Here is a 16114-nt window from a genome sequence, read left to right on the forward strand (position 1 = left end):
ACGTTACCTCGACGCAGCCGGTGTAACGTACTGCGACTATTATCCGTGTTGCCGTTGACGAATTACTACGATCAAAGCGAGTACTACCAAAGGATCAAGCCGGAACTACGATAAAGAACCTTTGCCTCTTTTTCTAGAGGCTTTGATTCCCGAAGAGTAAAAAGTAAAGATTTCTACCACGGTTTGATATATAGTAGTTTTCGTACCTGTAACATTATTGATTTTAATTGTACATAAAGTTATTGTTTTAACGTGTCACAGAATTCCTACTTAATATTAAATATAGAATCAACAATGGATACGGAATGAACAAATAGAGAATACTTGTATATGTATGCATACAGTATATCAGGACACAGAAAATTGTAGAATATATCTGATCATATAAAATTTAGACGTGAACAATAGAAATATAAATGAGGTCCTTACGGTAGTTTGTTTTCCAATATAGTGGATATGGTTAGTGTTATATTACATTATAAATAAAAGATACGAGATCGATAACGAATATGTTAATGTTGAGAAAATAGCAAGGTGAAGAAATACATACAAGGACGTGGTAGCGAAATTATTCGAAGACTTTACGTCCTCATTATTGGCGACGTAATTTTAGTGTGTAACGACTCGAGGGATCCCCGGACATGGCTAGGTAGATAAAGATCGACGCGCTGGCCGTGAACTTTGCACCGTGAGAAGAGTTTTCTTCGCTTAACAAGTCGCACCGAAGTTCCCGCGCTTCCAAACAATGAATCCTTCCACGCGGTGAACAACCGTAGTCGTTTCCAGGATTCATAATAGAATGAGAAGGGAAGTTGGATGGTTTCGCGATCTCTTATTGTACTCTCTACGTGACTTTAGATTTTAACAGCTTGAAAACAATAAAATATAAAACAGATAAAGAGAAGAGAAAAGAGAAAGATAAGTACTTTTCTAAATCGAATAAATATTTAATATGCATTACTTAAAAGTAACATAATGATTAAAGACACTGAATAATTTTTAAACTTTTATTAATAAGCTTCAAAAATATGTTATGAATTGGTAGTTTAGTCAGAAACAATTTAAAGAATATACACTAAATTAGATTTTTATATTACTTGTATCAGTCTCTTAGATTACTTGCATCTCTATTACTTGTATAGACGTACAAATTTTACATGCCTAAGAACATAGGTATTAATTGATATTACTAAAAATAAAATGAAAATTGTTGTAATTGTGATAGAAACAAAAATTTATTAAAAATATTCTAAAAAAAACTAAAATCTCAATTTAATGATTAATGATTTTTTATATTCGATTAATGAGTTAAAATAGTTGTTAATGAAGTGTACTTAAGTAAAAAAAATGGTAAAAAAATAGTAGTGACTTTCATTCATTATGACGTGGTTATGACACCTCGAATCCTCGTGATGTGCTTAACCTGTTTTGCTTATAGCGCCAACTTCACAACGATTCATTGTATACACGCATATTTATATATACATACACGTGATAAAGATTCTAACCATAATATAAAAAAATAATCATGGGACGCCGTAAAAAGGTAATTTTTTATTTCAATTGGCCCTTGGTGAACAGCTTTTTTAATATATGTACAAATAATACAACATATATGTAAACTATAAATTAAATATTAATAAGATACCCATGTAAACATAAATATTCTTTTTAATAAGATGAATTTAGAGTATAGAACCGATAAAAATGATGCAGTTCCTTACTTAACTTTACATAAACATTATGCAGGGTCGTTGTGTAAAGAAAAATAAACAAATTAATACAGAAGAAAATCCAAATGTAGCAAAAGCACCTCATTCTTTTGTCATTCATCGTGGTCTACCTGGAGAACACATTGTTGAACTTACTAAAGACTTCCGCAAAATCATGGAACCTTTTACAGCAATGTCTTTAAAAGAAAGAAAAAGAAATACAATCAAAGATTTTGTATCAATAGCTGGTATATTTCATGTTACACACATGTGTATGTTTACAAGAACGGAACAAGGAATGTATTTCAAACTTTGCAGGTACAGAATTCAATTAACTGTTTATATATTATCGTAAATATTATTGAACAATTAAAAAATAAATTTGTAATAGATTACCAAGAGGACCAACGCTCACTTTTAAAATACACAGTTTTTCTTTATCACGTGATGTAATATCTTTATTAAAAAAGCAAATGGTATATGAAGAATTATTTAAAAATTCTCCACTAGTAATTTTAAATAATTTTAGTGGAGAAGGTATGCAACTGAAGCTTATTGCTTCTATGTTTCAAAATATGTTTCCAACGATCAATCTGACTACAGTAAGTTTCTCCTTAGACAGTAATCCTAGTTTATATATGTTAATTGTAGTTTTTCATTAGAATGAAATGTTTTTTAATATCTCTATAGGTTAATTTAAGTACAATCCGTAGATGTCTGAGCTTAAACTATAATTCCACATCAAAAACTATTGATCTCAGGCATTATGCTATTAAAGTAGTACCTGTTGACGTATCAAAAGGTATCAAAAAGTTAATTCAAGCTAAGATTCCAAATTTGTCTAAATGTGAAGATTTTTCCGACTTCTTAACGAAAGGAACGGTTTCTGAAAGTGAAGCTGAAGATGATCCTTCAAATCATGTTACATTACCACAAACATTATCCTCGCGTGGTAATCATGCAAATAATAAAAGTGCAATTAGACTCTTTGAATTGGGTCCTAGATTAACACTAGAAGTAAGAAATAATTCTCTTCCTTTAAATAAATTTCGAAGATAGTTACTAATTAACATTGTTTAAAATCCTTTTAGCTGATAAAAGTCGAAGATGGACTTTTAGATGGTGAAGTACTTTTCCATGAGTATATCCATAAATCTGAGGAAGAAAAACTATTAATAAAGAAAAAACGAGAAGAAAAAAAGAAATTAAAGGAAAAAAGAAAGAAAGTGCAAGAAGAAAACAAAAAGAAGAAGGAATTGCAAAAACAAGAACATAAAGAAAAATCTTTGAAAGGAATGCAGAAGAAGAAAGAAAATGAAGTGTTACTACAAAAAATAGCAAAAGAATCAATTGAGGAGAACAATGTAGAAGATGATGATGCACAATATTATCGCGATGAAATTGGAGAAGAGCCTGATAAAGGTAACTTTAGTCTCATACGTTTAAAACGATTTAATATATTAACATCCTCAATCTACATCTTGGTCTATCTTCATTCGTAGATTTATTTGAAAGAAAAGTTGGTGCAAAAAGGCCTAGGAGTATGCCTAAATATAAAGTAAAGAAACAAAAACTTGGCAAATTGTGAAGCATTGAACATTATGACGAATGTATGATGTAACATAATTTTATATGTATAGAATAAAATATTATTTAATAAACATGAATTTATACAACAATGAAGTTATAAAAATATTTAATTTACTTCTTATGAACTATGTAAATAAAAAATCATTTTGATAAAATCATTAGTTTAAATCACAAATTTAATAATGTAATACATATCATTGTTAATTCGATCGCGATCATTTACAGTCTCATATAAATATATGAACATATAGTACAGGAATTATGAAGTAATAATTTTACTGATATGGAATAAGATGCGCGGTTATTACATAGTATCATATATGCATAAAAATGTATGATTAAGGAAGAAATCTAACATTTACGGCTTTAAATTTTTTCCAATATCTAAATGCCTGTTGTGTCTTATAATGCTGCTATCCTGTTGATTAGATCTATCTTGCAATGCTTCGTTCGGTCTCAAAGCAAACGAACTTTGTGCTTCTAGTTCTTGTATTCGATCCTGTAATTCCTTTATTTGCCGAGATCGGGACCGACACAAATCTTTCATTAACATTTTCTCTTTTTCTAATTTTTGGATTTTCACATGATCCTGTATAAATATTACAACTTCGTATGTAAATACTGTAAACTCATTAAAAATTAATATGTATTGATATTTTTGCTTACCTCAACAATTCCACTATTAGTACTACAGAAACGCACTGTATTATTGGGTATTGTTTGGCAAGCTTGATCCTTTCTGTTTACGCGCCATCGCCTACAGACATCACATTCCCATGCGTTAACGTCATTTAGAGTTCTGCGTAGTTTTCTTATTTCATTGTTAAATTCTGCATTCTGTATATAAAATTGAACATTTATAGTAATTATTACGATTTGAGCCTTTTGATTGTAAGTCATATCAACTAAAAATTATACCCAGAGATTTCAGCATTATAGTTACATAAGATTGTACTATATCATTCGATGAGCTATACACTCAGAACCAATTTTTTTATCATTTTTATAATTTATAACATACCTTATTACGAAACGCGAGTACAAGTTCTTCCAGTTCTTTACATTTCTTCTGATATGGGAAACTCTCACTTTGAATTTGTATTTCTAAAGTTGCAATTTTTCCATTTTTTGATACTAACTGTAATTCTAATTCATGAATCTTGTTTTTCAATTGTTCACCTTTATTTTCGTATTCATCTCTATCAGATGTCACAGTTCTATTTTGTTTTCTTGCACTACTTTTAAGTATACTTTCATCATGTGCTTCTATTCTTAATCTCATATGAAGCTCTTTAATTTCATTTTTGAGCTTTTTATTTTCTATTATGAAAAAGTCTAACTTTTGTCTTATATTACTATCTGATTCATTTTGTGTTGACTGTGAACTCAAATTAACTTTTAAGTTTGAAATTTGAGCATCACGATTGTGAATAGTTCTTACATATTCTTCTAATTCATTATTGAGTTCCCTATTTTTCATTGTTAAATCTCGTAGTTTATTTATACACTCCTTAAGTTCTTTATCCTTCTGATTTAACAATAATTTATGAGCTTCTAATTCTTTTATTATTTTATTCTTTTCTCCTTCAAGTTCTTTAACAGAATTACTTGACTCTTCTAAGTTATCCTCTAATCTCTTAACCAAATTTTTTAATTGATTCGTGCGTATTTCTTTAGATTCAATACCATCTATCTGTATTTTATAAGAATTTATTTTCGCTTGTAATTCCAAATTTTCCTTTTTTAAGATGCGAATAATGCTTTCATTTTGGAGTTGAATGTCTTTCTCTACATTCATTTGCAATCTCATTTTAAGTGCTTCTACCTGATCGCGAAGTTTCTCATTTTCTTCATTGAAGTTCTTTAACTTTTCTTCTGCTTCATTAACAAGTACATTTTCTGACAAACGGGAATATAACTTGTCTTCTAATTTTGAAATTTCAATGTCCCGTTCTCGAATTATTGCCGCATACTCCTCTAATTCATCATCCAGTTCCTTGTTTTTATCAGTTAATTCTTGTACTTGACTGATGTATTCTTTAACTTCTTTATCTTTTTGACTCAGTATTATCTTTTTATCTTCTAACTCTAATGCAATTTTATTCTTTTCTAGAAGAAGTGCATTGTATTTGCCTTCGTCTATTAATGAACTTGAATTCGAGTGTTTCGACTTATATAATGAAAGTGTTCTTTTCAGTTCGTCATTTTCTTGCACTAGAAATTCGTATTTACCTTTTACATCAACTAAGTCTTTTAAAGTCTGGTTTCTAATTTCTTGAAGTTCTACCACACAATTACTTGCACCCTCCAGATTGTTTTGTAGCCTTTTATTCAATTCCTTCAGCTCCTTTATTTCCGCTTCTGCTTTAATTTTGCTTGTACTATTTCTAATTTTTCTTTCTAGTTTTGCATTTTCTCCTTGAAGTTCTTCATATTTTTCTTTCAAACTATTCAATTCATCTATTAGAGTAACGTTTTTGTTGTTCAATTCATTTAATTGTTTACTTAATCCAAAATTTGTTATTTCTTCCGAGTTTAACTTATCTTTAATAATTTCCAATTGTTCTTCCCTTTCTCTTCTCAGCATGTCTATTTCTTCTTTACATTGTGCTATAGTCAATTTTTGATCTTTGACATGCTCCTTTAGCATTTCACATTCAGGAACAATTGTCTCAAATTTTATTTTATATTCAGACAATATATCACATTTACTTTTTAGAACTGTAGTGATTTCTTCGATATGTAAATTCTTTTGCTCCGTCTCCTGATTTACTTCATTATAAGCCTGCGTAAGTTGTTCAAGTTCTGTATTTATTTTTTTTACATTTTGACTGTATTTTTTTATTTCAGTTAAATTCACTTCTATGGTATTTTTCAATTGTCTTTCATTTGCTTCAAGGCCTTCAATCGTATTATTTAATTCCAAATTTCTGGTTTTGTAAAACTCTAGGGTTTGAACTAGATTATCTATTTTCTTTTCATACATTTCTTTCTCCAATTTATGTTTTGACTGTAATTCTGTTTCTTTGGTTTTAAACATTTCATGTACTTCTTTTTCTTTCTTCTGAGCAACAAGAATTGCTTCTTCTTGCTGATTATCAACCTTGCATTGTTTATCAAATTCAACTTGTAAATTATTAAAATCTGTTTCTAGCGCTTCCATTTTTTCTTTAAATATTTCTTTTTCGTAAGTGCTTTCTTTTAAAAGATGCTCTAATTGAGATATTGTATTTTGATATTCTTTATGAGCATGTTCTTTTTCCATTAAATCTGCTTGGAGTTTTTCAATTTCTCCTTCCAATTCCTTAGCCCATGTTATAGTACGTTTCTCTGTATTTATGCATTGTTGTTTCTCCTCTTCTACTTTTTGTCTTTCCTTTTCACATGTTTCTCTCATAGTTTTAATTACTTCGCTTTCCTTAGATACAAGCGTTTGTAGTAAAACTACAAAAATTTCAGTTACAGATTTACTTGGAAACTCTTGTAAATTTACATTATACTTAAGCGATCTAAGTTCTTTAATCATACATTTTCTAATTTCGTTTAATTCGTCATGAAGTTTTTCATTATCATGGACCAACATTTTTTGGTGGTCAAATAAACATTCTTTTTCTGCTACTATTTCGTTCAATTTTTCTTTGACATTTCGAAGACTAGTAAGTTCTTGTGATAAATTCAAATTTTCGTCAATATATTTATTTAATGTATCATTTAATTTTTGCATATTGTTTTCATATTCTTTGATATGGTGCTGGACCACCGAATCAAATTCATTCTTGTATTTCATTTCTAAATTATTCTTAATATTAATTACTTCAGTTTCTGCTGCTTGTAATTTCTGTGTTAGAATATATATTTCTTGCTCTTTTTCTTGTAGAAGTTTTTCTACATAAATAGCTTTCTCTTGAAGTTCTCTAAAGAAACATTCTTGATTTGTTAAGGTTTTTTGGAGATCATTTATACATACTTCCAATTCTTTGATCTTTAGCATGTTATGTTGCTCCAATTCCTTACTGAGTACTTTATCTTTTTCTAATTTCTCGCATTGCTCCTTTAGATACTGTAACTCTTCTTTGTTCTCTAATTCTTTTTTCAGAGAGAAGATATCTTCATTTAATTGACTAATCAAGGTATTTTTATCCTGTTCTTTGCGTTTCAAGCCTTCTAATTCTACTTCTAAAATTAGTTTCTGTGATTCTAACTCTTTTTCTTGTATGGAAAACTGTTCAATTTCTCTATTTGTATTGGTCAATTCATTTTCAAGAATTTGTAGTTTCTTTATTGCAGTGCTTTCATTATTTAATATTGTTTTTTGTAATTCTTCATTAGCATCTTTTAAGTTGTTAATTTGATCTAATAAATTCGCTTTTTCAGTTTTAAATTCATTAAGCATAACAGTAAAATTCATGCTATTTTCCTTTATTTCATCCATATCACTTTTTATGTGGTCAATATGATTTTGAATTTGTTCTATTCTATTCCCTGCTCTGTTCTGGATTTTTTTAGATGTAGAATCATCCGTGTTGGATTCATTTGCAATCATGCCACTGTGAAGTTGTTTTACTTCATCACACTTATCCTCATATAAAACCAAGAATTTATTATGCTCAGTTTTTAAAATTTGTAGTTCATTATTTAAACTCTGAATTCTTTCTTCAACGAAACTTACATTCATTTCATCAACAAAGACAACGTTCGAAGATACATCGTGTACACTTAAATTTAATTCTTGATGTATTTTGTTTTTCAGAATCTCGGTGTCTGCACACTTGCGATCGAACTTTCTTTGTAAATCTTCTAACTTTTGATTCAAACCTTTCGCTTCAAGCTTAAGGATCCTGTGACTTTCATTCAAATTCCTTAAATGTACGCACTGGCTGCAAGATGTTAATTTTAAATCACTAAGTTTTTTATTCAAGCGCGCCAGGTAATCGACTTTGTTCTGCAATGCTATCACTTCATTTGCCAGTGTTTCCCGTGTTTCTTCTTGTGATACTTCATATTCCATTTCATTGATGTCTCTACTATTATTGAATATTTTTGATAAATGCAAAGTACTGTTATATGATTTTTCATTTTGAGAAGAATCAATATTATCTAAAGTTTCTAATAGGTTAGTAGAAAGTTTTGTATTTTCTTCTGATAATATTGTTACTTTTGTTTTTAATTCTGCAATTTCTGTTTTTAAGATATTATTTTCCATCTTTACATGTTCTACATCATTGTCAGCAACATGTTCATTTATTGATAGTGATTGCTCTATCTTATTTTTTAATATATCACATTGCTCCTTCAACATATCATTTTCTTCTATTTTGTCTATCAAGTCTGTAGAAAGTTCATTATTTTCAGCTAGCAAATACTCATTCTTTTCTTGAAGGATAGCTATCTTCTTTGTGTAAATACAATCATGATCATATAAAAGTGATTTACTTTCTTTGATGTTCTCAAGCTCTTTATTTTTTTCTGTGATAGAGGCTGACAATTCAATGTTTTCTGTAGTTAGTTTATCGATTTTATTTCGATATGATTCTAACAACTGTTCTTCATTATATACTACTGACATCTTAGAATGCATAGATTCCAACTGATCATTCAAAGCTGCTAAATCACTTTCTAAAGTAATCTTTTCATTCGTAACTTCAGAAATACGTGCATATAGTTCATCAATTGTTTTCTGGAGATTAATTTCACTTTGTTTTGCATTCTCTTGCTCTATAGTTAATTTTGTAGCCATTTCCATATTTTCAGTTGTTAACAGATAAATAGTTTCCTGCAATTTGTTTATGTCCGTTTTAAGGCTTTGAACATCTCTTTTTATATCTTCCAACTCCTGAGTTTTTAGTTGGAGAGTTCCTTCTAATTGACTTTTCTCTGCTTCCATATTTAGAATTACATATGAAGTATCAGCATTGCTTCCATTCATTTTTGAAGAAGACAGAACAGATTCACTTCCTAAAAATGATTGATATTGATCTTCTAAATCTTGATTCGCAGTTTGAAGATTTGTTATTACATCTTGTAAATCCTTTATCGTGTTTCTTCTTATCTTCAATTCTATATTCTTCTCATTTGATCCATCACGTATTTCGTCAATATCTTTAAGTTCATTATTTTCTGAGGTAATGTTTTCCATTTGCTCCTTTAATTCAGAAGTTGTAGTTTGCTCTAATACAATTGTTGATTCCAATCCAGGAGCTTTTTTCTTGAGTTCAGCATTTAATAGGTTATACAAATTTTCAAATTCATTTCGTTCTGATAGGACACATTTTTTATTTAATTCGGAGATCATTTTTATTCCTTTCTGATTCTCAATTTGTTCTAACTTTAATGCAGAAGTTTTTTGATCCAACTCAGTACGTAATTCACTAATAATATGGTTAAATTCATTTTTTGTAGAGTTGTCATCTGTTATATTGTCAATTTTTAGTTGGTCAGGTATTCCAATTATTTTCTGTTTTTCAATTTCTTCTGATGTTACTTTAGCCTTTAATATACAAGTTTTTTTAGTGCATAATTGTTGATGATCAATACAGTATAATTTATTCTTTTCAGATATCGTATCCGCAACTTGTTTTTCAAGTTCCAAAATTTTTCTCGTTGCATCTTGATATTCAGTTTGTTCTACTGTCTTGGAATTCAACTCAAAAGTAGTTTGACTCAATTCGGCACGTAATTCATTATTGATACGTTGAAGCTCATTGTTTTCAGAACTCACGCTTGTAATCTGATTTTCAAGTTTGGAGACTTTTTCCGTTACATCTTGATTTTCAGCTTTACTTTGTCTTATATACGAATTGAATTCAGAAATTTTTGCATCTAATTGGGCACGTAATTCAATATTAACACGTTCATATTCATCTTTTTGAGATGTTATATTTTCAATTTGTTTTTCTAATTCGGAAATTTTTTCCACTGTTTTTTGATTTTGAATTTGCTCTGCCATCATCTTATTGTTTAGTTCAGAATCTTTTTGCTCTAATTCGATATGTAATTCATTATTAACGCGTTCAAGTTCGTTTTTCTCAGATGTTATACTCATAATTTGTTTCTCCAGTTCAGACATTTTTTCAATTGCCTTCAAATTGTCAGCTTCCTTATGCATTGTTTGTGCCTCAAGTTCAGAACACTTTTTATTGAATTTGGTATTTAGTTCACTATTAGTGCGTTGGAATTCATTTTTCTCCAATATTGTACTTTTCAATTTTTCTTCTAATTCAGAAATCTTATTATTTGCTTCTTGATATGCAGTTTGTTGTGACATAATTGTAGATTTTAGTTCCGAAATATTTATATTGCATTCATTGTTTATACGTACAAATTCATTTTTTTCAGAAGTAATATTTTCAATTCGTTTTTCTAATGTTAAAATTTTGTCCATTGCTTCTTGCTTTAAGGTATGTTCTGATTTAATTTTGAATTCCAAGTCTGTAATTTTGTTATGTAATTCATTTTTCAATTCAACATTGGTACTGTCATATTCTTTTTTATTTGAATTAAGTTGTTCGATATGTTTCTCTAATTCAGATATTTTTTCAATTGCTTTTTGTTTCTCAGTCTGTTCTGAAGCAATTTCTGATTCGAATTCTAATGATATTTGATTTAATTTGGCGCGTAAGTCATCGTTCATATGTTTAAACGTATTATTCTCGGATGTAATATTTTCAATTTCTGCCTCTAATTCTGTTATTTTGTTATTTATTATTTCAGTATTTGCACTTTTTTCTGAGTTATTCTTTAACTTTTCCAATTCTATAGACTTGTTATTTAATTCTATATGTAATTCTCGACGCATGTGCTCAAACTCATTTCTTTCGGAAGTAACATTTTCAATTTGTTTTTGCAATTCCGTAATTTTTTTTGTCGATTCATTACTTAAGACAGCATTGATGCGTTTAAATTTATTTTTTTCTGATATAATACTTTCCATTTGCTTTTCTAATTCTGAAATTTTTGTCATTTCTTCTTTTTTCATATTTTCCTCGGACATAATTTTTAATTCCAGTTCTGTTGTTTTTTTCTTTAATTCTGCACGTAATTCACGGCTAATATATTCAAATTCATTTCTTTCAGAAGTAATGTTTTCAATTCTTTTTTCTAGTTCTGAAAATTGTTTCACTATTTTAAAATTTGATTCTTTTTCTGAAATATTTTGTTTCTGAATTTCATTCAATTTAGTACATAATTTAGTAATTATAGATTCTAGATTTGTTTCTTCTGTAAGATTAAGAGCTGCAAGTTGTTCTTTCACTTCTGTAATATATCCCAGTTTATAACATTCCAAATTTATTTGTTCAGTTTGTTGTTCTTTCTCTTCCTTAAAACGTAAACGATTACATATATATAATGACTGTATCATTATATGCATAACTAATCATACTTACTCGTGCACAGCAATGATTTCCTTGACATGTTAGCTGTTTTTCTAAAGTTGTAAATTCACGAAGTTCTACAAATTCTCTTGTTAATTGACTAATGCATCGTCGTAAAACATGTTTTGGTGTGGAAGGAGACATTAGATAACTGTTACAATTTTTAAAAATAAATTAAAATTATATTACACAATTTTATAATTCATTCCCATATTAATCTTTACTACTTACCTTACAGTTTGGGTCGATATGTTACTTTTTTCTGGTGTTATATCAATACCATTATTTTTAGATTTAATGTTGTATACATCATCCACAAATGTAACTCTATTTCTACGTTTTGTTACAAAATAATCCTCGTCACTGTCGCTTTCTCTGGATTCACGATCTCTTTCACTCTCAAATAGTTCTAACTCAAAATCGGTAAAAGCTGTTTGAAATGCTGAAAAAATGGGAAACAATATAAAATTTATTGAAATAAATATGGAATATATATGAATAAAATTAATATGGCAAATTTACTTTGATTCATTATGTCTATAGATTGTATGGTGCTTTTCCTTTGTGGCATTTCGAATGATACTTCTTTTATCGTTGGCAAGCCAGTTTTAGTTTGAAATATCGGTAAATGTCGATTAAACACTCCAGGACCACCCCATGTTTGCCTTCTTTTCAATTTGCATTTAAATGATTCTTCTTGAGCTACATTATCTCCGGAAACGATACGAGTTTTTAGTAATTCTATGCGTTCTTCTAATAATTGATTAATACGATCTTTTTCTTGCAATCTGGTTTCCATTTCTTCAACTTCTGCAGATCGATTTTCAATCTTTATTCTCTAAAATAACAAGTTCACGCAATTACAACTCTAAATGAAATGAGAAATATAAAAAATCTATCATCATAATAATTCAAATTAAAAACCTGCAATTCTTCTTGAAGTTTAGCTAGTTGCCTTGCATAGCGTTTCAAAAGTGCCGCATCGGACATGACTTCATTAATTTGTGGTTTGTTTTTCACACTTTTCGCCCGAGAGGCGAAACTGAAATTATAATTATACAAATTTTATAGTAATAGAAATAATAGATGATACAAATATATACAATATGTGATTTAACAATAGTAATTAACTCACGACAAAGTACACTGAGTCTCTTCTAAAGCAGCAGGAGTCACAGCACATATTATTGCTGTCATGGCATTACCACCTAGTGAATTTTGAAGTAATCTTGTTAATTTACTGTCACGAAAATTAACATGCTTTTGACCATCCTGGGATTCACTTAATTGCATGATTACTAAACCTAGGGTAGACAAAGACATATTAATGTGTCTCCCTTCTTTAAATCTCTCTCCAGTAGCTCCTGTTTGTCTTGCTCTTTCAGAACCAGCAAGATCTACTAAATTCAATTGTGATACTTGTATAGCACTATTTGAATCTCCAGCTTCTCTACTTTCAATTGTCTAAATACAAAATTTATATTAAGATATTGCATTTAAATAAAATATGTAGTGTATGGTAATATGAACTTACAATCCTAAATATAGTATGACTTCTACTACTACGCTCATTTATATTAGTTTCCCCTATTCTTCTATTTTTATCTCCTTTTTTCATTATAGATAACACATTTTCAGGGCTATTTGTAATTTCCTCTTTACATCGTAAGATTACCTGTCCACTACTGTCTTCTTTCAATTTTAAATCAGTCCCACTTTTATTCAAAAGATCATTTACTCTTTCATTGTAAATTTCTAAATAGGATACTCTACAAAATAAATTATTTTTTATATATATAATTATGATGAATATATTATCATTACGTCTTATTATTAACAAAAATGTACCTCAGTAAAAATTCACGCCCACTGGTATTAGCAATAGCATCAAACATGTGTTGCACAGCAAGTGGCACAATCCCCAGTTCTTCTGCACTACCCATCATAGTGTATGTTTTCCCAGAACTTGTTTGACCATAGGCAAAAACCGTACCATTAAACCCATTTACAGCAGCATTAACAATTGGTTTTACAACAGTATCAAATACATCCAAATTAGATGCATTCATATCAAAGATGTGATCTGTAAACATAAAGATATTAATACTGATTTAATAAAAATATAAAAAATGCCGAATTAATGTTGTTGTCATAATGAATATAGGAAATAATACCAAAATAAAAACCGCCATCTCCACGCTTCTTCACTTCTTGATCTGTAGAAACAATGGAATTGCCTTGAATTGTCCACTGTATCCCTAAATTATCATCCTTTTCACGCTGAATTAAGGGTCTCACTTTAATAGCTACTTTTATACTGTCTGACATTTTTACTAATTGTTTGTTTGAAATCACCGAATAATCATTAGTTACTCTTTTAATTAATATTTACTCATTTCATCCATATTATATGATGTCTGACACTTGTAAACTGTAACCGCCATTTGAAAAAGTGGCCTTTTCAGTTTTCATTTGAATTTAAATCTTCTATAATCTGATTGGTTTATTCCGACATATAGTTACTAACAGTAAGATAGGTGACAAATATGAATAAATACGAAGTAAGTCCCATTTATATGTAATACGATTTTTGTAGTTTTTAAATGGCGCGAAAATGTAGACCAATAGTATTTGAGTGAAAACTATACATCTACAAAAGTTCAGAATTATATATTTTTAAATTACATTACATTCTAATTATTTTACCTAATTTATGAAATTATAATAAATTTTGGATTATCAGGATAATTTGAATTCATAATATGTAGTATAAACATATGAATTGCAAGTGTGTTGTAAACGTGAGCAAAGATTTTAGTGGATTTTTTAATTATAGCCAATGACGTCGCAGTTATGCATTTTAAAATGAAGTGTTTGGCGCGTTGCGAAATTCAAATTATAGTCAAAAGTAATTTTCGTAATACTGTGATCTTAGATTTTAAAATTTAGAAGTAATAAGGTTGGTGATTCAGTAGATAAAATTGATATTTAAATTTTTGTACTTTCTTGCAATCATGTAAATAAAATTTATCAATAATTTAACATGCACTTACATTTTTCGACATTTTATAGTTGCATTATATTTGTAATTATCTTTTTAATACTTATATCAGTTTTTTTAATAATATTTATGATACTAAAAAATTAATATTTATTTATAATTAATACTTCACTTATTTAGTCTTTCAAGTTCTTTAAGGGATACTATGTGAAAAACTACAATTATTAATTTTTCAATAATTTATTATATATCCATATATATGTATATACGTATATGTATTTCTACAAAACTAAACATTAATTAACGCATCATATATAGTTACATATATATATATATATATATATATATATATATATATATATATATATATATATAAAAAGAATAATATTATTTTTCATGATTAGCATTATATAAGCTCTTTTTTTCGATTTGTCAGTCCAGAAATACAAATGTTTTTATTTCAATGTCCTGTTTAAAATTATATTAGATTAGAATAGTAACTTATACTTGTAAAAACGTGTTTCAAAAAGATCATTAAGCATTATAAATTAATAACAGAATGATCTATAATATTCTTTACAATTTAATTATTGAGAATCCTTTGTTATTTCAATGTAAATGCTAGAATAATAAAATATTCTATTCGTTTCTACATTTTTGTAAAGATGCGATAAATAATGATTTACAAATACTTCAACTTTCTCTGATCTGCAAGGAGAACAGTTCAATTGAATCAACTGGTTGTATTTCGGCTGGATTAGTTGTCTATATTCTTATAAATAAAGAATAGACACAATCCATTGTTTGCCAACTATGCATGTTATTTTTGGTACTCTTTTTATAACAATATACCGTTCTCTACATTCTATGCTGTGTTAAATTTCAACAACTCATCTATCAAACGATCAGAAGCATGTCTCTACAATGCTTTAGTTTGGTGATTCTCTTTGGTCTCGAGACGAGACTAAAGATAGCATTATTCTTGCCATTATAACTTACTTTGAAAGTGCTTTCCATTATACGGATTATAAGCATACACTTACTAATCCGAATATATCTTAAAATAACAATATAATGTTATAATAAATTAAGAAATAACTTATATGTAAATATTACAATGAAAAGCTAAAGTTGCTGTTATCTATGGACGGATTGGGAATAGGTTACTTGCCGCGAATCTTCATTCTTATAAAATTTTATAATGCATAATAAATATAGCATAGTATAGGAATGATTAAAGAAAAGGGAAAGAACACGTCCAATAATGTTAGTCTATGATATCAGAATAATTTGAAGGCACCTAGAATATTGTACTGTGATAAATATGTGTTAAAATTTAAAATATGTAATAAGTTTGTACATAATCAGTTCCAAATTCGTATAAAAAATGTATGTAAAAATTTGTGAAATACTAAAGTATCAAAATGTTATATTAATTA

The 16114-nt window shown here is 28.4% G+C and overlaps 2 protein-coding genes across 3 annotated transcripts; one reads left to right on the forward strand and one right to left on the reverse strand.

Moving 5' to 3' along the window:
* Window positions 1-1374: 1374 nt before the first annotated feature.
* On the forward strand, window positions 1375-3389 carry ppan (Brix domain-containing protein peter pan). The gene is made up of 6 exons (XM_069123939.1): window positions 1375-1546; window positions 1750-2030; window positions 2104-2314; window positions 2403-2729; window positions 2804-3134; window positions 3215-3389. The coding sequence occupies exons 1-6, from the start codon at window positions 1529-1531 to the stop codon at window positions 3298-3300; spliced, it is 1254 nt and encodes a 417-aa protein (XP_068980040.1). The 5' UTR covers window positions 1375-1528; the 3' UTR covers window positions 3301-3389.
* Window positions 3390-3393: 4 nt separating this feature from the next.
* LOC138185180 (kinesin-related protein 4) lies at window positions 3394-14106 on the reverse strand. 2 transcript variants are annotated; one of them, XM_069123929.1, is made up of 11 exons: window positions 13849-14106; window positions 13523-13757; window positions 13209-13443; window positions 12810-13138; window positions 12599-12716; window positions 12197-12512; window positions 11906-12116; window positions 11687-11825; window positions 4324-11619; window positions 3969-4139; window positions 3394-3891 (listed from the first exon to the last, which is right to left on the reverse strand). In XM_069123929.1, exons 1-11 carry the CDS (start codon window positions 14000-14002, stop codon window positions 3661-3663), a joined length of 9435 nt encoding a protein of 3144 aa, XP_068980030.1. In that variant the 5' UTR covers window positions 14003-14106; the 3' UTR covers window positions 3394-3660. The 2 variants fall into 2 exon arrangements, with proteins under 2 accessions (XP_068980030.1, XP_068980031.1); XM_069123930.1 differs by lacking the exons at window positions 12197-12512; window positions 12599-12716; window positions 12810-13138; ... (1 more) ...; window positions 13523-13757; window positions 13849-14106 and having other exon boundaries at window positions 4324-11615; window positions 11906-12046.
* Between the last annotated feature and the right edge of the window lie 2008 nt (window positions 14107-16114).

This window comes from Bombus flavifrons, chromosome 11, assembly GCF_040668555.2.
Source record: "Bombus flavifrons isolate JBK064 chromosome 11, iyBomFlav1_principal, whole genome shotgun sequence".
Lineage (NCBI taxonomy): Eukaryota > Metazoa > Arthropoda > Insecta > Hymenoptera > Apidae > Bombus > Bombus flavifrons.

Bases quoted from the DNA above. Each gene is read 5' to 3' on its own strand.
- ppan (XM_069123939.1), top strand. The intron at 2,031-2,103 runs GTACAGAATTCA...AATTTGTAATAG, and splicing joins ATGTATTTCAAACTTTGCAG to ATTACCAAGAGGACCAACGC. The intron at 3,135-3,214 runs GTAACTTTAGTC...CTTCATTCGTAG, and splicing joins TGGAGAAGAGCCTGATAAAG to ATTTATTTGAAAGAAAAGTT.
- LOC138185180 (XM_069123929.1), bottom strand. From the start codon at position 14,002: ATGTCAGACAGTATAAAAGTAGCTATTAAAGTGAGACCCTTAATTCAG. The intron at 13,758-13,848 runs GTATTATTTCCT...TTATGTTTACAG, and splicing joins AGATGGCGGTTTTTATTTTG to ATCACATCTTTGATATGAAT. The intron at 3,892-3,968 runs GTAAGCAAAAAT...ATATTTATACAG, and splicing joins CTAATAGTGGAATTGTTGAG to GATCATGTGAAAATCCAAAA.